Source organism: Physeter macrocephalus, chromosome 19 (genome assembly GCF_002837175.3).
Source record: "Physeter macrocephalus isolate SW-GA chromosome 19, ASM283717v5, whole genome shotgun sequence".
NCBI classification, from domain to species: Eukaryota; Metazoa; Chordata; class Mammalia; order Artiodactyla; family Physeteridae; genus Physeter; species Physeter macrocephalus.
Genome location: NC_041232.1, coordinates 36,385,880 through 36,409,739, shown reverse-complemented (window position 1 = coordinate 36,409,739; position 23,860 = coordinate 36,385,880). Strand labels below are relative to the sequence as shown.

Here is a 23,860-nt window from a genome sequence, read left to right as displayed (position 1 = left end):
AAGGGAGCAGGTCAGCAACCTGATGACCATCAGAAGAAATGAGACAGAGGTCTAGTTAAAACACAAAGGAGCAACACGTACATAAAGCTAAGACATGCCACAAAGTCAACAAAATGAGGCTTCAGAGCAGTGCAAAAATGCTTTTCCTGTGCTCCAGAATACTCAGCTCCAGCCAGGCTTGCTCAGGTGCCAGGTTACAGTAGTACCACCACTGAATATGCCCACATGCAGGGACATCAGAACTTAAAAGAAGTCCTCTAGGAATGCCTACTGGTGATCTCCGACAGCCGACTTCTCAGAGGGGAATTGAAACAGCAAGTCTGATACGGTCCTGCAACGGTCTCTGTGCTTTAAATCACAGTCATTAAGGAAAGGTGGAGGAGCAGGTATGTTGCCACTTATATCTCTAAGGAGAGCGTGTGGCTCGTTTCCTTGTTCCACTGGGAGTATGCCTACGATTGTCCTTTGTTTTGTAGCTTGGCTGTCCCTATTAAACGAGGACAACCCTGCAGGACTAATTTCCACCCCGTCAGTCACAAGGGCCACTGGAGATCCACGGGGCAGACCCATCATCACTGGAGGTTTTAAATGCCAAGCCGAAGAAGGACCCAACCTTGCTGTGTGGATATAATAACATCCCCCTCACCCACAGCGCTCACAAAATCCTATAAAGCAGTGATTCACAACGCCAGCTGCCCTCCAATGTGATAAACTGGGACCAAAATGGGAAAATGTCACTTCTTTGTCTACACACATGCCTTTCACAAATGCTTCTGCCAGTTGCTCACAGATAACGGCTCCAGCAGGCTCTTCACGGCACCGCCGCTGCCACGCTAGCTAGCCACGCGCACGAAAAACCAGCCGGCCCAGGAGGGTCTGAAAAGTGTCCAGGGACCAACGGACACACACTGGCACTCCTGGGGAAACGACTGAGTCTGCTACAATTATCCTTGGAGGGGACAGTTTCCCAAGGCAGCCAGTCTACTGGCTTTTGCCGGGTAGTCAACACCCACATCAGGAAGGCACCGATGCTGGGAGACTCCGTGATGGGCTGGCCATCCGGAGAAAACCCACGAGCCCAGTGCCAGCCCAGGCCAGGAAGGGCGGGTCCCTGGAGGGAGGAGGGGATGATGGGCAATCCTGCCCCCCCCCACCCTCCCCTCCCCCGCCAAGCCCTGACCTCACCCCACCAGCTTCGGGAAAAGCTGTCAGGAAGCACTTCTGAGGCCACCTGGGCTTGGAGAACTGCCCACTCCCCCCACCCCCCCACCCCGGTCTGCAGCTCACACCGCTGGTTGCCACAGATGCTGCCCGGGCTCCGGGAGTGATGGGGAGCGTGCAGCAAAAGACCTTGTAAGGAACTGCTCTCCAACTCCCCCAATCTCTAAAGTACTTTTTAAAATATATTTTTTTAATACTAAAATTGCTTTGCCTCCTGGCCTCTGGTAGAAAACTGAGCCTTTCATCCGATGGCACTGGCCGACGAGCCGCCCCGGCATGCTGGGTCCCAAGTGAGAGACAGATGCAGGGACACCAAAGCTGCCGTGGGACTAGCTGCTGGACTCCCGAGGTCCTTCTTCCAGACAAGTCCGGGCCTGACCCTGTCACTGCCTTTGCACTGTTCCTCCCCTGGAGGGCAAAATTGATTGGACTTGCAAATAGCCAATTTTGAAATTTTACATCACAAAACCACAAGGGCAAAACAGACTCCGCCCACTAAGGTTCCAAAGCCCATTGTTGGGCAAATATCTCTATTTCTGTGACATTTATCATTCAAATTTAGCTTTTGCCATGCTAAGCTTGGACTGTAGCACCAACAAAAGTGAGTTGGAGCTGGCAGCAATCCACTTTTTAGCCAGGAGAGACAGATACTGAGGCTGAAACCCTAGCTGATCCCTCAATGCTTCAGAAAACCAGAACATCCTTTCGCCTGATTTAAGCTGCGTAATTGCTTCTGAGGACTTGGGGCACAACAAAGGATATTTTAAAATAATATTGACCTTTTCATTTCCTCACAACTTCTATTTACCACTTTAGACCCTTGAAGTTACATCTTACCCTCCTGTAAAAAAAGTCATTCACCAGAGTTCATCTTTATAAAGGCTAGAAACGTTCTTTAAGAATATGTGTCTGCAACAAACAAAAACAGCAAAAAGGCTTTTTCCCTTTGGAAACTCTGAACAAACTTCTTGTTCATTAAAGAAAAAGAGTCCAAAAGGCTTTGAATTGGAGGAGTCAAAGAAAAATATCAAATATACCTTTAAGCAGTTATCAACTTTTTTTTAATGTTTAATTTTTGTTTGTTTAAGCCAGTAAAAATACCAGCTCCGAGGTTCCTGGTTCAAAGACACCTCAAGGGCAGTAGTTTCAATTTCACCTGTGGCGATTGTTCAAAAACACAAATTTCCAAGCCCCACCCCCAGAGACGCTGACTCAGAAAATCCAGGGTGGAGCCCAGGAATCTGTAGTATTTCAAAGTACCCCAAATAAAGCAAAATTAAATGTAGAAAAGAATTACTAAGTAGGAATTTTAATGCTAATGTTTCGTCCTAAACCAGTCTCAGTGTAATCCTCACCCGGGGCTGTGAAATGCTGCCGCACAGGTCGGGCCCTGGATCTCTGAGGACCAGGGTGCGGCCCGGTCATTTTTAAAGGGCATTCCAGGTAAATTTGGGAAACACTAGGGTGGGAAAGTGCTCGTCATTTGAGAAAAACTGACTTTCAATTACAGCTTTACTGAAACGAAGTCTGTGATCTTCACAGAGACCCAGGCACCCTTGTCCTCAGGGGCGCGAAATCACACACAAACTGAACTGCTCACAGGCTGATCACCAGGCTGAAACAAGCCTGGGTACAATCAAGGTGCATTAGAAGATGGCAAAGTCTGCCCAGCCCAGCAGAGGACTGTTAGGTGAAGATCAGCGAATACAGCAGCACATCACATGACTCATTGTGATGAGCTTTGCTTTGGGTAGATGATTTTTTTTTAATGTAAAGAAGGAAGAGAAGAAAGAAGGCTGGAGTTGATAAGCAAAAGCAATTTAAATGCCATGGGCACTGGGATATATAAAACCACTGAGCTGGTACTTTTCCTGATCTACATTAGAAATACATAATACATGTATATACATTAGAAACGTATATACATATACATATATATATAAACTCAGATAAAAACCTGGAAATAAAACAATTTAAAGCACTTCAAACCAAAACTTCTTGCCTTTACTTGGGTTAACTTAACCATAAAAAAATGATGTCGATCTTAATTAAGAGGTTTGTAAAGTACTTAAGTTTGTCATTTTGTTGACATTTAAATGTAATTTCCTCTAAAAACTATTCTTAGGTATCAGCTAACAAAACTGAACTGTTGATTTAGATTATTGTACTACCAGATAAGATAAAATTTGAGATAATATACCGGGAGAGCAACCCAGTAGCTTAGAAGGAGTCTATACTGTTTTAACACTTACCCCTGAGGCTGTCGGTTGTGTCGTAGGGGAAGTATTTTTGCTGCAGTCATCTGAGTTAGAAGAGGTGGAAGTTGGAGTCATGGGAACAGAATTATTGCTATTACCTGCAACAGTCAAAATTAACCTCATAAATATACATATACTCTGCTAAGTTTGGCAAATACTTGACAGTCAAATAGTATTTTGTTATATTTACCAGAGCAAGCTTTTGACTTATTTATGTTCTTAGGTTTTCGTTTCCTCGTTTGAATTCCCTCTTTTTTCATAGCAAGCGGTCGAGGCACCTAAAAAATTGTTCACATAGGCCATGAGTTTAATAAACATTATATTGAAGAAAAACCAAACTAACTAAAGACCCAACCTCAGTACTGAAAGCCCTCATTTAAAAGAACTTGGCAATAAATGTCAATCCAATTTTTACATACACTTCGTAGATGTGAACTGCACAAAGACTACACTTTCCCCATCAAATGCAGAGATTCCTCCAGAAAAAAAAATAGGGAGGGTGATTTGCCAGGGAGAACTTACTCCTTCAACTTAATGTTTATTGTTTTAAACAACTTCAATTACAGAGTAAAACCGCTGAATACATTCAGTGTAAAAACACTGAATACATACAATAAAAATAAATATTTTTATTTCAGAGAGATCATGTATTCTTTTCCCTACATATACCAAGGATAATTTTCTTTTTAAAATTGACATATAATATCTTGCGCTATCCTTAAAATGTAGAATCTAACTATAGCTATCAAATATAGCTATTCGTCTTTTGTATAAATGTATTTGATTGCATTCACATTTTTTAAGCTATAAACTAGTTAGTGTGAATTTCTAGTTGGTTCCATGCTTTTTCTCTTTTAAGTGTACAGTTTTTTAACATATACACACTACTATATACAAAATAGATAACCAACAAGGACCTACTGTATAGCACAGGGAAGTATACTCAATATTTTGTAATAACCTACGAGGGAAAAGAATCTGAAAAAGAATACATATAAACGTATGTAATATATATATTATACACACACATATGTATCACTGAATCACTGTGCTGTACACCTGAAACTAACAAGAACATTATAAATCAACTATACTTCGACTTTACAGCTTTTTTTTTTAAAGCTTACTACCATCTTATCAATTCTAAAATGCACTTTCCCACATTTTAGTATTTCTAAAATTGGGATGTCTTACTATGGATTTGTGTGACAGTTTAATTGGCAGTATTTTTTGTTTCTTACTAGTAAGATAAAAGTTTCTATTATAATTAACAGCACCCTCAAGTCACAGAGGTACATATAGAAAATCAGATTTTTCACTGTTATGCCCTCTCCTTTGCTGATTTTTTAAACTGAAACTATGTACAAACAAGACACTGAACATGTATACACATGAGCAGAGTAGGTGGCGCACCCCATGGAGTTTCATGTAGAGTCCACAAGCATTGCTAGCACAGGGAAGTATACTCAATATTTTGTAATAACCTATGAGGGAAAAGAATCTGAAAAAGAATACATATAAACGTATGTAATATATATATTATACACACACATATGTATCACTGAATCACTGTGCTGTACACCTGAAACTAACAAGAACATTATAAATCAACTATACTTCGACTTTACAGCTTTTTTTTTTAAAGCTTACTACCATCTTATCAATTCTAAAATGCACTTTCCCACATTTTAGTATTTCTAAAATTGGGATGTCTTACTATGGATTTGTGTGACAGTTTAATTGGCAGTATTTTTTGTTTCTTACTAGTAAGATAAAAGTTTCTATTATAATTAACAGCACCCTCAAGTCACAGAGGTACATATAGAAAATCAGATTTTTCACTGTTATGCCCTCTCCTTTGCTGATTTTTTAAACTGAAACTATGTACAAACAAGACACTGAACATGTATACACATGAGCAGAGTAGGTGGCGCACCCCATGGAGTTTCATGTAGAGTCCACAAGCATTGCACACAGGTTCACCCTCGGCGTTTCTGCGCCACAAAGTGGTGGTTGTGGTGTGACAGTTGGCACAGGACAATCCAAGCCGGCGGGAGGAAGGCTAGAAAGCAGCACAAGAATGTAAATGTACAGATATGTGATTTTTATGCATATGCTACATACATCAATGTATCACGTCCCTGCCATCAATAAGCATGTACCTGGTTATTATAAATAAGAGGTCCCTTGAGAAAAAAACCTTGACGTGTAATTAGGTTGACCTTCCTGGACCAAAGTGTGCTCCATCCAATACATAAGATTGATTTGCTCCAGCCCATTAGCATAGATTAAAGCAGTCACAATGCTGGCCAATGCCTGCACTCACTGTTGTAAGCCGGCTGAGACACAAGAGTAAAGAAATGAGTTTCTCTGTGCCCCCTCCTCTGGAATTCTGCTCGCACAAGGGAAACCAAGCTTCCTGGACAAGAAATGTTTTCTATCTGTGTGTATTGTCAGAGGCTCTGGCAGACCTGGTCCCAAATGAGGAAATTGTTCATTGAGAAGAAACTTCTAGATTTTTTTTCTCTTTTTAAAAGATGTTCTAGGGGACTTCCCTGGTGGCACGGTGGTTAAGAATCCGCCTGCCAGTGCAGGGGACACGGGTTCAAGCCCTGGTCCGGGAAGATCTCACATGCCCGTGGAGCAACTAAGCCCGTGCGCCACAGCTACTGAGCCTGTGCTCTAGAGCCCGCGAGCCACAGCTACTGAAGCCCGTGTGCCTAGAGCCCATGCTCTGCAACAAGAGAAGCCATGGCAATGAGAAGCCCGCGCCCCGCAACGAAGAGTAGCCCCCGCTCACCACAACTAGAGAAAGCCCGCCTGCAGCAACAAAGACCCAATGCAGCCAAAAATAAATAAATAAAATAAATAAATTTATTAAAAAAAAAAAAAAAGAAATGCAGTCACAAACCACCTGCCAACATGTTAAGTGGCTTTGGGGAGTCTCTGCTTCACCTGAAAGCTGAGATATCGATCTATTTCTCAGACATGTGCAGAGGAATAAACCAGAAACTGCAGAAGGGCCTATATATATTCACAGAAATGGATTTTGGAAAATGTACAAAAGTTTTGGAAAGAAATATATTTTAATACATCTCATTAATTATCATGATTGCATATTGCGTGGATTTTTGTATTATCCATTTTACAAAGGATTAGCAAATTTTACAACACTGTGTTAGTGCTGACATTGTCTTATATATGGTGATGCTGCTATATTTTATTTAGCCTGTCAATATAGTACTCAACTTTTGTTCATACAAAGGGTTAAATTTATCAGAAGAGGCTAACAGTCTTCCACTCTGATTTCTATGTTCCCTTTATACCCATAACATCCTTATATGGAATTTATTTCCTCTAAATTATTATGTGTGCATTATAAAGAGGGGCTATTTAAGCTAGTATAAGTTCCTGCCTAGAATGACAAAAATCTAAGTTTGTTTTTAAATTACCTAGATAGGCAACTAAAAACCTGCTGTGATTTCAGTAAAAAAAAAAAAAAAAAAAAAAAAAAGCTATGGGGAAAATCCAGGGACCAAAGCAAGTTGAAAGATACAGAATAAGGGAAGTTGGCCATGATGATTAATTTAAGAAAAGAAGTTATAAAGAATGGACAACAAAAACACAGACTGAGCATACAGTGAATATTCAGATTAAAAGACAGAGACCTCCAAAATCTTCATTGGCAAATTTAAAAGCTAAAATTGAATTTTGCTTTTATAACTCACATCCTGTTGTATTGCTGTAGCATACTCTTTACAGACAAGTTGTAAAACCAAAGAGACACTGGGAAGCCTTTTAGTACTGCCACCTTTTTAAGAAATCGGTGCTAAGAAAGAATCAATTTGCCTTTTGGTTGAAATGAATGTCTGGCTGACAGAACTGTTTGGGAAATTGCTTGTTAAAATGATGAAAACATAAAATCTTACACATCAGGGCTTTTTTTTTCTTACTTTATGGTTAAAAGAAAATAATTTCCCAGAAGAGCACTCCTTTCTCTTCATAAATGTGAAATCAGTAAACTAGGGACAGGAAGTTTCATTTTATAAACAGGTCATTTATGACAGTTTCCAGTGGAATTTGGAGCCAATGTGAGGCAAACTTGTTATCAGAATTTGCCATTATAACAAAGAACTTTATGACTGTCAACTGCAGATCATAAGTGAAGCCAGTCCCCATAAACATGTGAAATGAAGGTGAGTGGGTTATAAAAGTTCCTGTAACAAGTGATCTCAGCTATATTCATCACTGACAAGGAATTCAAGTGACACCATAAATCTCTTATTTTGCAATGTATTACAAGTTCAAATTCAGTGATTGGTTCTGTACTGCTAGCTAAACAAACTTGGGTTCAACATTCTGAGAACTAACTAGATCCAGCAAAACAATAAATAAGAAGCCCACAAGGAAAACTAATTGATAGACACACCCTTCAATTGGTATCATTTATAACACATTTACCAAGCACATTGGCTGACCTTGGTCACTGCCAAGACACCTGCTACACAGAAGGAAAACTAATAGATTCAGAGATGTTAAAAACTGGTTTTTTTTCCTGCTAACAGTTATTTTTACTGGTAAGTGCACAAAACTAATGCCGCCATCTAAATATGGATATTACTAGATCAAATTTAAAATGCCACTAGAACCTAAATTCTGCCAGTTTTTTTTGCTCAATCTTGAGAAAATGTTACCTTCTGGACTCAGCTCAATGCGCCTTTCCAAAAAAATAATAATCAGTTTCATTGTTCATACATTGGCTAATACAAGAAAACAAGGAACTTCCTTGGAATATTTTCCGGCAGTACTTTTTCTTTTTAAATATGATGCATGTAGAAAAATGAAAACCACAGGGAGTCAGGCACTGAAGTTAAGGATGCCCTTTGAAGAAAAGTTTAAGCTGTGGGAGACTGTAACAAGTTTAAGGCACATACACTCATTAAATTAACCTCGGCCACTTTATTTTAAATGCATTAAAAACAAAACAACCATAAAACTAATTGCTTCTCTTTAAGGTGTCAGACTTACATTGTGATGCAATTTCACTCTAATCTATTTAACACAAACAACATGTGTAGCATTTGTTCCTGCTAATTAGAGTATAACAATTAAATAAATTACTTGGATACTTAAGATGTCTGGCATCTAACTGTAAAATATTTTACTTTAAAAGGTATTAGAGTATGAGTGCTTGGCTAAACAAATGTTAGCCTTACGGTGGGGCTTGTGAAAGCTTTCATTTATTTTCTCCAATCACTACAGCAGTAAATACACTTTCCTTCTTAACAACACACAAGACAATAAGAGATTGATCCCTGAAGAAAATCAGAATTCCCACACTTTAATAAAACATAGTGAAATGCGTCAGGATGGTGAAAATCCTCTACTTGCAAAAAAACCATGCAGACTGCATTTTCTTCTCAAGTTCTATGTAGTTCTCTGAACAGCCACTTTTCAAAATAACAAAGGTTAGAGTAAATAAATTTTTCACCCGACTCAAGGACAGTCCAAAAGACGGATGGAATTTGGAGCTAAAACTAGTCTGCCTCCGAGAAGAGGTGGAAGGGGCCCAGAGGTAAAAGGGACAGAGTCAAAGGGGTCCAGGAGGATGAGGCTGTGGGGAGAAAGGGACTGTGGGTTCGCTGTTGTCATATCCATTTGAGGGGCCATGTTACAAAGAAGCATGATTTTTTTCAAGAATAAACTCCAAACGAGACCAAAGAGTCCACAGTGAAAAAAAATCTCCTTCCTTCACCTGACCTGGGGCTGTAGCCTCAGTTTTTCTCCCTGGAGGTTACTAACATTACTCATTCCTTGTATCTCCTTCCAAAACTACTTCAGTGCATTTACAAGTACATCTAAAGATTTGTAAATATAGGGAGTTTTGGTACTTTTAAAAGACGGTAGCACAGTACACCTTTTTTTTTTTTTTTTTTTTCCATTTAAGGACGTCACTCTCCTTGTGTAAATTTGGTCGGGGGGCTGCCTCCGTTCCCCGGTCTCAGGCTTCGGGACCTGCGCTCGTGGGCGCTCAAACGACCGGAGAACCGGGCGTACCGCTCGGGCCGGCGCTCGGCCCTCCCCGGGTGCCCCCGCGGGGACAGGTGCGGCCGGGCGGGGCCGGGCGGGGAGACCCAAGCCCCAGGGGAAGAGCGCCGCTTGGGGCCGGGCCGCAGGGGAGGGCGGCGCTCGCACTCACCACGCGCTTCTGCGGCTTGATGAGGGGCCGGCTGAGGCCGTTCATCTTGCTGTAGAGGCCGCAGGCGTTGCACAAGTAGTGGCCGGTGCCGTCCCGCCGCCACAGTGGCGTCTGGATGGAGCCGCAGTTCACGCACTCGCGGCTCTCAGGTAGGTCCTCCAGCAGGTCTGCGGGGACGAGAAGCCGGTGAGGTCCCGCCCGCCCGCCGGTCCGTCCGTCCGTCTCCGCGGGCCTCCCCGACACCCCAGCACCCCGAGCCGCAGTGCTGGCCTTCCCCACCGGGCTTTCTGCTCGGCGGCCCGGCCGGGAGCCGGCTGTTGATGTCATCGCCATCGACCTGTTGACCAACACTTTGTCCAATACTTCTGCACCCCTGGGCGCGCCCAGTGCAAACCCCAAGGCAGTCGGAGACAGAGCTGGAAGCCCGGCCCGAATCAACTGCCTCCTGTCTCCAAGGACCTCAGAGTTGAGCCGTGGGGAGGTCGGTTTGGGTCCTCTGACCCCTTCTTTCCGGCTGTTCCCAAGCTTTTCAAAACTGAAATCCATCATAATTACAATATACCACTTGCCAAACCCCAGCAAGCCTTACACTATTAACAGTGATCACTGACCCCCTGCCCTAACCCACAAATATCACCGGACAAAGTGATGCTGTCTTCTTTACTTCTATCTCAAGTTAACTTTTTGAAGGTGTTTGCTGTATCTACTACTCTTCCTTTTCCTCAGTAAAAAACAGACAAGTGAAATTAGAAATACTGTTCTTGGGCACTTTTGCCAATTAATTAGAAATGACTCAGGTCTCCTCAGGGGTCAGGGAAAGCACTAAAAGATTAATAAACAGAGATAAAATGTTAAGCTTGATTTTCATGCCACAAGGACCAAATACTAAAATATTATGATTTCCAAGTGGGTCTTATTGCTTCAATCTACAAAACGTCTATAAATGGTTGATGCTTTACCAATTCAGAAAATTACTAGGCCTGTCCCAATGCTAAATAAATTTTTACCTATTTTCCTGCACTAAAATTTCAACTTATGTCATCTATTTAAATTATATTCATCATTTGGCTACTTGGTTAGTTTTCCGGAGTTCACAATTAACCTAAACCTGCTAATTTACTCTAAAGAATGGTTTTAACATGTATTACTTCCCCTTGAATCAGTTAAATATGAATAATTATCTAAAATGAGATAGGTTCTTATCAAGCACTTTTTAAATAGACTTTAAAATATCTCCAGTCTAGAGTTACTTATAGTATAGAAAATTTAAATGTTACAATTTTGCTTTCTTTAAGGAGCATTTTTGAATCAATTTTTAAAGTAAATAAACATTACACTTTAAAGTTTATTTGAAGAGTATGCTAGCAAGCCTTTCTATTCTTTCTCTTTCTATTCACGAGCAGTTTACAGCTTGTGTCTACCATCCACTTTTGTAAAGATATTTAAAAGGGATTTGGACATACAAAAATCTTTCATTCCATTAATATTATTTACCCTGCAAAACAAGTCTCCTTCCTCCTCAAGAAATAAGTTTAAAAGAAACTAGCCTCCCACATAACTCGAGTTCAAAGTTGTCATGGGGATACTGCAACTTAGAACACATCACAAAGATTTATTCTTCTCCGCCCTAAAAGCTACTATTGACTACGGTAATCAGTAAAATGCTCAGGACTTCAAGGACACTGAAGTTAAACAAGGTATTTGTCTTTGTTGTTGACTTTAAAATGTTACCTATCAGAGCCCCTCTCCATGGAGAATTGGGGCATTCCCTGGAGAACCCAGCCCTACGCCTGGCCTCCTTCTCCCGGGCTGGGAACAATAAAGTCTCCCCGGAGAAGACAGTGTGAACGCCCCAGGTAAATCTCTTTAGTCAGCTGAAAACCCAGAGACAAAACTTTAAGTCTACTTTGGATAAATAAAATTTAGGAAGTTTGCTTATTTTTAATTAAGTAAAATCTACATCTCCCATTTTGCCTCCACACTTTTCCCCACTCCTCATTCAGCAGCTGCAATCCTATAACTAAAATAAGAAAAAGCTACTTTTTATAAATCACGAAATCTGATTGTGCTGGAAGCTCTCTCACCATTTCCCCCCAATTCATCCTCTGTCTCCTAACCTGGCTGCTTTGGGTGGCCCTGGGCAGTGACAGACTCAGGGGAGAAGGGCAAGGCCAGCGAATGTCATCCCAGGACCGAGAATGGAACCCAATTCAGCGGCAGCTTGGGAGGGCACAGAACTCACCCCCAAACTCCCCACCAGCACCAGCACCAGGGAGAGGTGAATGGAGCAGGTTCCCAGAGACAGCCCCCTACTCCACCCCGCACTGTGCAGGTTGAGAAAGCTCAGGGCTCAGGTTTTAGCCCTGCCCATTTGCTCGAAAAAGAGTGCCTCCAAAAATGGTTTGTTTAAAAAAAAAAAAAAATCAAAGTGGAGAAGCAGAGAATCAGTTAGGAAGCTGGGAGGAGAGGTGCTGCGGGTCGAGGTCTCTCTAGCATGGGAACACCTGTAATGGACAAGTAAAGTTAGGGTCATTCATCTCCCCCACCCCCAGACTGGCTTATTCTCAGCAGCTTCCTGCCTTCTTTAAAGACTCTTTATGCAAAAGCTGGGTGTTCCCAAACCCCTTTCCTTTTTTTTCAAACATGCTCCGAGTCTACACAAGATTTTTCTAACTTTGCAGTGTGTGTTCTACCCAGAAAGGGAAAAAATTAGTGAAAGGATAGGCTAAGTTTAAATTGAAAAACTTACAACCTGTCTGTAATTGCACCCTACCACCTCTGAAAGGATTTTTCTCACAAAACCAATTACTTTAAACATCCAAAGACTCCGATTATGTCTTTTGGACTGCTTCTCTGTCCTGTGTAATGCTGGAAGAGGGAAAAGGGAAATGGAGGTCACGCTAAGGTGCGTCGCCAAGCAGGCAGAGCTGCCCCCTACCCAGCTCACACAACCTTTCGGATTCCCTGCTGGATTCCTGACTGACAGAAACCTCACAGCCTAACCACCACCCCCTTCCATCCTTTGAAGATCCTTCTCCCTGTCTCTCTGCTCCCGGGAGCCAGATGTGGGTCCCTATGCAGCAGGAAGGGTGACAGGGCTCTGTGCTCTCAAGTCTCCAAACTTCAACAGGGCCCTCCCCACCGCCCCACTCTACACACAGACCATAAAGATGGTCTCCAGGACCAGCTTTGCAAGGAGAGGAGAGGGGATTTTCAGCCCAATGTTATTGAGAGAGGGCAATTCAAATAAGATCCTTCACACCTTCAGGCCACTAGCATTCCCAGGCTGTCTCTGAACACAAGGCTGGCAGTTGCCTTACTTGACCCTCACTAATTAGGGTCCCTAAAAGACTTGCTGTCCCTAAGTGAAGGGCTCTCCTGCAAAGCCCAGACCTTGGGCCTGAGAGCGCCAGGTAGGGTACCTTAGGCTGATGTGCCTCCTTGTCTTTGCCACTTCTTGACTCCCACAGCTCCCCTCAAAGAAACAACGGCCAAAAAAGCCCATTTTTTGTCTTAGGAGACTGTCAGGTTATATCAAACAGGTTAAATACAAAGAGAGACCTCTGAAAGCACGAAGAAGGACCCAGAACGCTGAAGCTGAGGAAAGAAACCAACGTGCCTCTGTCAGGCCAGACAACAGTTCACACCCTCCCTTGTCCTTGAAGAGCAGGACGGGCATTTGCAGGAATTTTGACAATTGTGTTTTCCCAGTTCACTCCAAACTGCCCCCAGACACTGGAATGGAAAGCATGAGTGGGATTGGAAAGTGAAAAATTGTTGGCCTGGACTCCGGAGGAAGAATCGGTGTGAGCGCTCCTGGACCCATGGTCCCAGCCTGGGGGGCGCAGGCGGGAGCAGCAGCCCGACACCCCGCCAGCCTGCTGATGCCAAGCAAAAGGGCCCCGTCACCAGCTTTCCCTCGGGATAGTCACAAGGCTGACCTCTCTTCTTTCCCTCTCACTGAGGGTCAGGGAGATGCCAACTAGGTCCTTTTCCACCATGGACCTCTTTAAACACTCTCCTTGAGGAAAACACATGCAACTCCCGACCTTGGGAGAGTTGAATTGGGTATGCCTGTGTGTATTGGAGGAGAGGGTGAATCGTATGCCCAACACGCTGCTCCTAAAGTTACCCTCCAAATGGACTCTCACGCTTCCACCCACGCAAACTGGAGTCTGCGACCAAGTTCAGGCCCTGTCCTTTCCCTCCTGGGCTCATTTTTTCCAACTGCCCACTCCAGGCACTATCCATCAAGTCCCTGGACCTCCTCCCAGACACTGAGGCATATCTGCGCATCTAGTCTCTCTCGTTCAAAACAGAAGCACCACAACAACGCGGCCAGACTCCGGGCACCCAGACAGGAATGCCCTGGAAACAGGGCCCAAGTCAAGTAGCTACTCCACACTCCCTCGCGCCCCGACTCCCAGGCCGCGGCGCGACCCTTACCTGCGCTGGGGCCCCGCGGCACAGGGAGCGGGGCTCCGGCGCGGCTCTGCAGGCTGTGCAGCACCGGGGTCTCGAAGGGTCCGGCGGGCCAGGCGGGCGTCAGCGGTGCACCCACGTAGGGCGAGTAGGCGCTCGGGTGGTGGTGGTGATGGTGGTGGTACGTCCCGTTCAGCGGCCGCGCGGCCGACAGCGAGCCATACTGGTGCTCGCGGCCGCCCATAGCCGCCAGACTGCCGCCTCCACCGCTCACGCCGCCCGCGCCCCCGCCGCCGGCCGCCGCGTAGCCCCCCGGGTCCCGAGCCGCGCCGTTGGCCATGGGCGGGCTGGGCGAGTAGGGGAAGCGCGCCGAAACGTGCGCCGCTGCGGAGCTGGCGCTGCCGGGCCCCGCCGCCCCGCCGGCCGCCGCGCCGCCTCCGCTGCCGTACGGGGGACTGTCGGCGGAGGCCTGGGGCCAGCCGGGGTGCGCGCCCGCGCCGCCCGCGTGATTGGCGGGCCCGCCGCCGGCCCCCTGGAGGTACGGCAGGCCGGGCAGCATGGAGCCCACGCGCGTAGTGGGAACGTAGACTGGGGAGCTCGCCGCGGCCGCCGCCGCAGCCGCGGCGGCCGCCGAGTGCACGAAGCCGCCGGGCGCGCCGTCGTAAGCGGCGGGCCCCTGGCTGGAGAGGGCGGCGAGGGTCTGGTACATCTCCTCGGGCTGCTCGGGGGCGAAAGGGCTCAGCTTGGCGCCGCGGCTGGACCACAGCAGCTTGCTGGCGGTCGCGGCCTGGTCGAGGTCAGTGAAGAGCAATAGGTCCTCCCAGCTCGACAGGGCGCCCCCGGGGCCAGAGATCCCCGGCGCCGAAGGTCCGTGGGGAGCCCCGAAGGGATGCGAGGCGTAGGGACTAAGCAGCAGCGAGCGGGCCGTGGGTCCCGCCGCCGCCTCCGTGTCGAGCTGCGGTGTCCTGCAGTTGCTGGCGCCGCCGGGGCCGCGCTCCCCACCGCGAGAGCAGCAGGAGGAAGAAGAGGAGGAGATGGGGGAAGGCGGCGTAGAGGGCTCCCGCGCTGGAAAGGCTCCGGAGTCGCTGGCGTCGGCAGGCGCGGCCCCGAAGCGCTTCGGCAGGCACCAGCCGCCGTCAGTCAAGGCCATCCACGGTCCGGCGCCGCTCCTAGCTGACTTCTAGCTCCTGAGACCGGATGGGGAGGGAGACAGAGTCGGGAGGAGAAATAAAAAAGGAGTTATCCAAAGCGCAGGCGGCACAACATCTCACCTCCCCTCCCCTCTCTAGCTAGTAAGATTCCTCAGAGATCCCGTTTCTGCCCCGGGCTCAAGGGGTGGGTAAGGAGAGGGGCATGGGGCCTGCGCAGCCGCCACAGGATCTTCCCAGGACCCGGATACCAGCTCTCCCTCACCCGCACGGCTCGGGCCCCTTCGCCCTCCCCTCCCACCCCCTCCGCAGCATCCTTCATCAGCGCGCGCGCCAGACCCCAAGGGTGACTGCGAGGCTGGCCGAGGTTTTCCTTCCGCCCCGAAGTGGCTCCCTCCTGGCCGATGGCACACAAAGGAACTTTTTAAGTAGCCATGCGTGTCGGCGCTGCCTTATCATTCCTCCGTACGGGGGTCGCTCGCCCGGAATGCCTCAATATGAGAGCTGCCCGCGTGAAAATCATTAGCACAGGGAAGGCAACCTGTTCCCGAAAACGAAACCGCCGCGTTCTCCCATACTGGCTTTCCCAGAGCTTCCCGGACTGCGCTGACGAGACAGAACGCGAGCCCCAGAGAGAAATGCAACCCAGCCCTGGAAGGTGGGGCCGCAGGGCGGAGACCGCAGTCTCGGACCTTCGGGACATAGGCAGTTCGGGGTGCGTGCGGGGCCGGAGTCTCCTGCCCAACCTGCGTCCCCGCGGCGCCGCACACCTTAGACACCGCTCGCCTCTGCAGCCGCCAGCGCGTGCGCTCACGCCGGCCGCGCCACGCCGGCCAGAGCACCCCGGCCCACCCCGCGGTCATCCCCAGCCGTGGAAAGGCCAGACCGTTCCGGAATCGGACGTAGCGGGGTGGAGCGGAGCGCAGAGAAAAGGAGGGGGAAATGTAAGGGGGGAACGCGAGACCGCCCCGGAGCCGAGGCCACCCCAAAGGGGAGAGCAGGAAGAATGACAGGGAGACAAGGAGGGGGTGGAGGAGGGAGGCGAAATACAGCCGGACTGGCCTTACTCGGGGCTGCTTTTCCAAATCGCCTGGGCTCATCGGAGATAACCATACTAAAATTAATACCCACACACAGACCGGGACTAGATAGCAAGAAAGAAGTCTCTGCCCGCCTGACTGCCGGCTCCCGCCCCTTTGCGCCAAGATAACTCGGAGATAAGGCTGCGCGCAGATAAGCGCTTCGGGGAGAGCAAAAGACACCAGAAGTCGGTCCGCGGTGTCCCGGGAACCTGGGTGCCTGCTGGGAGTGGAGAAGGTAGAAACCCTCGGAGCCGATCGCGGCCCGCAGAGGGCCGGAGAGCCGAGGCCGACGGGCCAGCGACGGGTGGGGGGTGCAGAGGAGGAAAGAGGAGAGATCGAGCAAGAGAGGAAGCAGCCGAACCTCGGGTGGGCGCTGCGCATGGAGAACAGCCGTGGCGGAGGGGGCTCCAGAGCGCTGAGAGAGGCCGAGGGCGCCGGCAGGCGAGCGCGAGTCCGGGGTCTGCGCGGTGTTGCTGGTGAATAAAAAGGAGAGAGGAGGCGCCTCTTACTGCTCTGCCGGAAAACTGCAGCCTGCGCTCCTGATTGGACTCACCGAGCCCTAAACAAACAGCGCTCGCCGAAGGGTGCCAGGCTGTGGGTCGGAACTGCGCTCTGCGAGCAGCTGGGCGCTGGAGGTGAAGAGGAGGAGGAAGAGGAGGAGGAGGGAGCTAGGGGAGGAGAGAAAAGAGGGTGGGGAGGAGACGGCGGGCGGCGGGGGGAGGGGAGCGCGCCGCCCGGGCAGACAATGAGCCCCGCGCAGCCTGCGGGTGTGGGCTAAACCGCGAGCACCGTCCTGGGAGTAGGGGCGAGTCCATCCAGGGGGCGCCGATCCCGAGGACGCCGGGGGGAGGGGCGGAGGTGGCAGAACGCCTGACCTGGCTGTCGACCCACACCCATTCCTCCTCCCCCAGTTACACGCGCGCTCAAGCGGGGGTGGGGGTGGGGGTGGGCGACGGTGGCGCTGGAGGAGTTGACCGTGCACAGCCCCACGCAGGCACCGCAGCGGGAGAGACGCGCCAGCTCCTTGGTCAGCGCGCCCCCCAGAATAAGGGGGGAAAGTGCTTTCCTCCGCTGGCCTTCCCCGCTCCTCCCTGCACATTAAATGAGCTTTTAGCTCCGCAGTTGTGTGTGACCGACCTCAAACTTTCCCGACCTCTTCTCGAGACCCTGAGGCTCTGGTCGTGGTGGCCGTCGGGGGTCTCGTCTCCTGTGATCTAGGAAAAAAGGAACTCGAGTGCCCAGCTCCCTATTTCTGCCCCGTTTTTTAGAAATGTACTAAATTCCTGGGAAGTTTCGGGAGGTTCACGTGGGCCCTCCCCAGCTAAACTACGGGAACTTTGGGGGTCATGGTGTACGTAAAGGTTAGTCCATGAAGTGTGGAGAATGGAAAAGGGTTTCCACGCCGGTCACCCCCGGAGGTGCTGTCCCAGTTTTGGTGTCCCGTTTGCTCTGAGCTTTCCCTGGAGAACTTCAGGTAAGTCTCAGATAAGTCGTTGGAGAGAGGAGGGGGTCACCTTCCCTGGTCCCAGCGCGAAATACCGCTTCCCCACCCCTACCCTCACATACACACCCCTTCTTCGCTCCCTCCAAATGGTTATCACAACTGTGTACAAACTGATACGGTCCTTAGCCAGCAAAGGGACTGGAAATGAACGTCGCGGGGTTATCAGCGCCAATCTGTCAGCGGGGAGTCGCGCGGCCGCAGGTTCGTCCGCGGCAGGAGCCGTGATATATGTCTCGCTCCCTTTCTCTCACGAAAAGGATTTCTTCCGACAGATGTGACCCTAGAAGACTGTCGAGAGAGAATTTTAACTAGGGCAGGAGCAGTTGTTTGTGGCAATGGATTTTTACACTTTTTTTTTTAAGGTAAATCGAAGTAAATGATTTTCTAAAGGTCAGTCTCCCTGAAAGCGTTTGGGCTGTGTGTGTGTGTGTGTGTGTGTGTGTGTGTGTGTGTGTGTGTGTGTGTGTGTGTGTGTGTGTATGTTTCCAGTTGGGGAAGAGAGAGGAGCCTGAGCAGAGTTGAGCCGGGGTAGGTAGGGCCATAGTAAAATAGGGTTTCGAGAGATTGTGAGACCTCCTGGCTAAATGTATGTTTCCTCTCTGTGTGACTGTGAGCTCTGAACCTGTGAATCCTGGGGGACAAGGGGACTGGGCCTGGCAGAGCGGGGGAGGAAAGAGCGGAATCGAGGAAGTCGGCGATTCTTTTTTTTTTTCTTTCTTTTTTCATTCTTCGTAGTAAATTGCTGCTAAACACTTTTGAATTTTAAATTGCTACCGAAAAGGTCCATAAACCGTTCTCATCCAATTTAGTCACTTTTATTACATTCCTCTTTGCCTCCCCCAATCACTGCGGCGGCTCCCAGTTTCAGCGTGGCCGCAATTCCGAAAAGACTGAAGGTAGAAAACTCTGGAACGGAGACTGACGACTGGAGCAGGATCCAGGGGCTTTAAAATTTAACCTGAGTTCGATCGAATGCGTCGACCAAAGCAGATAACCCGGCGTCCGCCGTCCACTTAACTCCGACCAGGGCTTCCAATGCCTTTCTTTTGTTTTTTACGTGAGTTCCGACCAAATTTTTACGTAGACTGAGTTTTGCAGAAGCTCCTTTGTAATCCGTTACAGAAAGGTTGTGGGCATTTAATTTCCTTTGAGTCCAACTGTTCTTAAATATTTCTGAGGTTTGCTCTCAAAAGCAAAGTTTTCTTTTTAAAAATTCATATCTCCGTGAGGTGATTTCTAATGAAGACAAGTTAACAAATAAATAAATCCTTTGGCTGAGTTGAAGTCCGGGCTGTGAACGGCCTCCAAGCCTGAGCCCCGAGGAGACCGAGCCCCCGGCGCGAACCTGATTCCTGCTGTGTGTGTTTCTTATATTTGCAATTACGTGGGTGACCGTGTGAATTTCCTTGGACAATAGTTGACCCCCAGGGACCGGCTTTTGCCGCCAATCCGCAGCAGCGGGGAGAGGGTGCGCTGGCCCCGGCACGGCTGAGACAGAGGTAATCGGCGGGACGCAGACCAACTCCACAACGTGCGAGTTCTCAGGCTCGACAAAGGACAAGGCATTTTACCCTCCAGGTTCCCAATCAGTTTTGAACATTGCTTAAAACAAAGGTGGGGGCAGGGAGGTCATTGTTTGCTCTTTTGCAGGGTCAAAAGTTGTTTTCTGGTTTTTTAGACTGGTCTTGTTTCTCTTGTCAGTTAACAGAAATAAAACAAAACTGTTTCACCCGTGGAGTTTATTCAGACAGAATGCCAGGTTGCCTGACTGTTCCAGTTTGCAGTTTTCCCAACGCATCGGCTTTGGCCTTGGGGACAACACCCACGGGGCCCCGAGGAGCGGCACATTTTCAAAGCCACCCCCAGGGACCCGAGGCCCGGCGCTCTGAGCTTCCTCTGAGCGCCCCAGCTGGTCCGGGAAGGCCGGGGGGATTAGGGGGGCGCACAGGAAGAAGTGCACCCCAAGAGCTGGCGATGGCTCCCACAGTGCTTCAGGTAGACGGTCATGCTCTTAGAAGTTTTCTTCGTGTTTCCTTTCCTTTCTTTTTTTCCATTTCTTTCCCTAACGCCTCTCTCTTTTTGGTGGATTTGCTAATCTGGAACGAAATCGTTTCTCTCGGGACTGTTGAGACCCAAGGAGTGGCCCCTCCGGAGCGAGCCTGCCTCCGCGAGCGGCCCTCCTCACCCTCGGAGGGGGGCGGGGTGCCTCCCGGGCGAGGCCTGTCCCCAGGGCTGATTTATTTGGGCCGCGCGCGCCACCCCGCTCTTCGCGACTCGAGTCCAGCCCGAACCCAGCCGCCAATAGGGCAGGGGGCGGGGGCCTGGCGGCCAAACTGGAAGGGTGTTTGGGAGCCCAGTTGTGCGCCGCTTCCGGACGAGCCGCGAGACCCCGACGAGGACCCGCGTCTTCCGAGGATCCGCCTTTACGCCCGCAAACTTAAGCTCATCCTCTTATCATTTCACCAAGTTCCTGGGTGCTCCAGCGACGTTTCAGGAAGAAGAAGAATACATACGATTTCTGACTTTAAAGCATAGGTTTTAACTTGAGAGGTTTTTTTGTTGTTGTTATTGTTTTTAACCAGATTTATGGGGCCTTCTCGCTTGTACCATATTTCTTCCCGTCCCGGGGACGCTTTGGCCAAAGGACACTGGGTCACCTCGGCGTCCTCCACCCCCGCCAGCGCCCGGGCCCACTAGCCGGGTCGGGGCGGCGCGTTCTCCGATTCAACTCGGTGGCTGTCACTCCGACGCAGGCCATCGCCCAGACCCCTGACAGTGGCTGGAGGGAGGGGGGGGGGCGTTGTCGTTGTTTTGTTTTTTAATTCTCGAAAATCCCAAAATACTCCTTTAGCAATGTCAGGTGGTGACGGCGGAAGCGCGGGACGTGCGCAGCCTAGAGGTCGCCCCAACCGCGTGCCCCGGCTCCCCGCCCCCTGCCCGCCGCTGGTCCCCGGACTCAGGAAGGCGCAGCGCCCACGCCGGACCCCGGGCGGCCGCGATCGCGGCCCCGCAGCCCCGCGCCGACCCCGCGCGCCGCCGGCGGCCGCCAGCACGGCGCGGAGGTGGGCTCGCGGCGGCGGCGCGCGAAAGGTCACCGCGGTGGCATTCCTCTCCGCGCGCTGTTTACGTGACTTAATGTACTTCATCCGCCGCGGGTAAGTTAGGGCCGCGATAAGGGGGCGGCCGGAGGAGGGTCGCTGTAAAAGCCCCACGCTGGGCGCCTTCCAGCCCTCCCCTCATCCATTAACCTTTTTACTTTCTTCTTCCCTCTCTCTTTTAAAGCTTGTTATCTAGGCCACCCAATGACCGACGAAAGATTTTCCCTCCCTGCTTCTCCCAAGGCCGCTTTAAACCAAATAAATTTAGCTATTAAGGGCCAAGATGTCTGACAAAAGATCGAAAGGTGTCTTTCCGTGATCGCTTAAAGAAGCGAAGGAGAAGCTTGTGGCTCTCGGTTCCCGATAAGACATTCCACACCGGCGCCGGCCTCCCTCCCCAGGCCTGCTTGCGTCCCGACACGCTGAGAACCCCACTTGGTGGCCCCGATCTCGGATGGCCGCCAAGTGGGGAGTGCCAAGCCCTGGGGTCCCGGGAGCCGGGGACTCCAGGCCGGAGCTGGACTCCCCAAACAGCCCTCCTGCACTAGGCAGAAAAACTAAACCGAACTCAGTGGGACCCAAATTACCTCCCATTTGGATTATTTTCTGATACCGAATAATACTACAAAGCCAAACCACTCCTAACCTCACGCCCCTCTCCCCGCGGTTTGCCAAGCGAGGGGCAGTGTTACTCCCCATCTCTGGTCGTCCGAAGCAGACCTTTTGAACCCCAGTCAGAACGTGGTGGGTGGAAGGGACCCGGCGTCGGGATCATACAGAGGCTAACGGGGAGGGTGTGGACCCGCAGAATAACAGTGTCCAGGTTGGAGGCAGCGGTCCAAATAGCCATCCTCAGGTTGAGTTTGGTTATGAAGTGTGGTATTTATTAGTAGTACTATTAATTACTACGGGCTTCACTACATAAAGCCTCGGGCCGCCAGCTGGGCTGAGGCCCTGACCCTGGAGTAATCCCTTCCCTCTCACCAAAGGTGAAGCAAAAAATAATCCAGTTTCCGGATCCAGGACTGAGAAGTGGGCTTGGGGAGTCAGATGCCATGTTTTCAGTTTCCTGCACAGAGCTGCTTCTTCTCCCCTTAAGTAGATGGAGCATCCTCCATACTCCAGGCCCACTTAAGCCTTTTCTACCACTTTGAAATACGGCAGGATAAGAAACTGGGGGTAACAGATGAGACCACTCTTGGCTTTGCTGCTATGGGGCTTCTTCCCACATCTTCTGCCTTTCCCATCTGTTCTTCTCTGGCAACATCAGAGACAGGACTCTGAATTCCAAAACGCAATCCAGTATCTTCAGCGTCTCTCTGTCCTCTCATGCTGGGCCCCAGAAGTTAAAAATGTCTTTCTTCTCACTTCTCCCTCCAAATAAGGTGAAGTCCCAAATCATTCACCTTATCTAATCCTAACCTCTTACCCAGCCTCTGGAGGTGAGAAAAATCAGAGCATCAGAGGGAAAGGGACCATTTATGCTCTCAGGAAGGTGAGAGAGATGCAGAAATTTCCATCCCACTAGACAGACAAAACCTGGGCTTTCTCTGGGCTTTGTAGGTATCACTAAGTGTTTAGGCAATGCCCATTCCAGGGTCAGGGTGCAGATGCCACTGCCCCAGAGCTGTCTCAGCTCAGAGACCTTTGTGACTGGTTTCCTACTGGGGCAGGGGGCATTGAGGAAGCAGAAAAAATGAGATGATAGGCTTTTGGAGATTGCTAAGTGACTAATGTCCTCCTTGAATCAATTAAAGAAAAAAAGTGCCCAAGAAATAAAAAAAAAAAAAAAAAATTTACTGCGTTTGCCACCCAGAAATATGACCTCTCCAGCTGTGCTGTAAATATGCAGAGAATTAGGACCAAAAGGCTGTCTACTCACATGCAGTCCTCCAGTTTCCTGCACTTGCCCGACAGTACTGAGTATGCACTGCACAAAGAAGAACTAGAAGAGGTAGCTACTAGTTTTGAAGTGTTTACAGTCTAGAAGATTTGCAGTTCTGTAGAGCCGGTTAGGCAAAGTACCACAGACAACTTTCAAGATGGAGGGAGATGTCTGAGTCTTTTTTCTTTCTCTAGAAAAGTACCCATGCTCGGATTTTCCTCTAGGCTTCACAATGAGCTTATTAAAAGGGGAGGGTGGTGTTCTAGTTCAAACACTAGGGAATTCCTAGGAGCTCAGACTCTGGGCCAGCCTTCCTGGGTTTGAATCATGACCCCACCCCTTCCTAGCTGAGTGACCAAGACAAATTGCCTAACCTCTCTGCTTCAGTTTCCTCATCTTTAAAATGGGGTTGATAAAAGTACCTCCCTTACAGGATCATTGAGAGGATTAAAAGATGTCTTATGTGTCAAGAGCTAAGAGTACCCAGCATATCGTAAGCACTGTGTAAGCATGAACCTTTTTTACCAATATCTATATTGTAATAGACTCACACCTACTACATCAGATTTCAGTTCTGGGGGAGACCCACCTATCCCCCAGAGCTAAATTAACTCCCAGGCAAGAACTCCTTTGAGCACTCATTCAACTTTGAGACCTGCCATTCACCAGAGGTCTTGGGCTTTTTCTGTGTACCAGCAGTGAGGACTTTATTTATCGCATTATGGTAGGAAAGGGTGATGGGGGAGACAAGCGTAGATCTACTTTTTTTGGTTCCTTTGAAGAGGAAAAATTCCTTGTTCCCCTTGCAAATGCCAGCAGCAGACTACTACAGGACAAAGATAATAATCTTAAGGCTTTTCCTCTGCTCCGAGAAAAGAACTCCAGTCCTCAGAAGCACCCCCCTCCCTGGAAGCTTCTTTCTGGCAGGAGATAGCAGTGAATTAAGAGATGGGGCCATGAAGGAGGGCAACCTTGAGGACTGGCATTAGATATAAGGGAGAAAAAAGAATTAATTAAATTGACCTGGTCGTCTAACTACTCTC

General features: G+C 49.0%; 1 protein-coding gene across 2 annotated transcripts in view; it reads right to left on the bottom strand.

The window, feature by feature from the left end:
- The window catches only part of GATA6 (GATA binding protein 6), a 30,341-nt gene extending 13,593 nt beyond the window's left edge, over positions 1-16,748 (bottom strand). Inside the window, exons 1-6 of one of the 2 annotated variants that reach the window (XM_024120970.3) lie at positions 16,692-16,748; positions 14,125-15,287; positions 9,679-9,845; positions 5,416-5,541; positions 3,670-3,757; positions 3,474-3,577 (exon numbers count right to left, since the gene is read on the bottom strand). In XM_024120970.3, coding sequence (XP_023976738.1) covers positions 3,474-3,577; positions 3,670-3,757; positions 5,416-5,541; positions 9,679-9,845; positions 14,125-15,250 — 1,611 coding nt within the window. In that variant the 5' untranslated portion in view covers positions 15,251-15,287; positions 16,692-16,748. Of the gene's footprint in view, positions 1-3,473; positions 3,578-3,669; positions 3,758-5,415; positions 5,542-9,678; positions 9,846-14,124; positions 15,338-16,691 lie in introns of those variants that run through there. The other variant, XM_028480288.1, reaches the window with a different exon arrangement.
- Between the last annotated feature and the right edge of the window lie 7,112 nt (positions 16,749-23,860).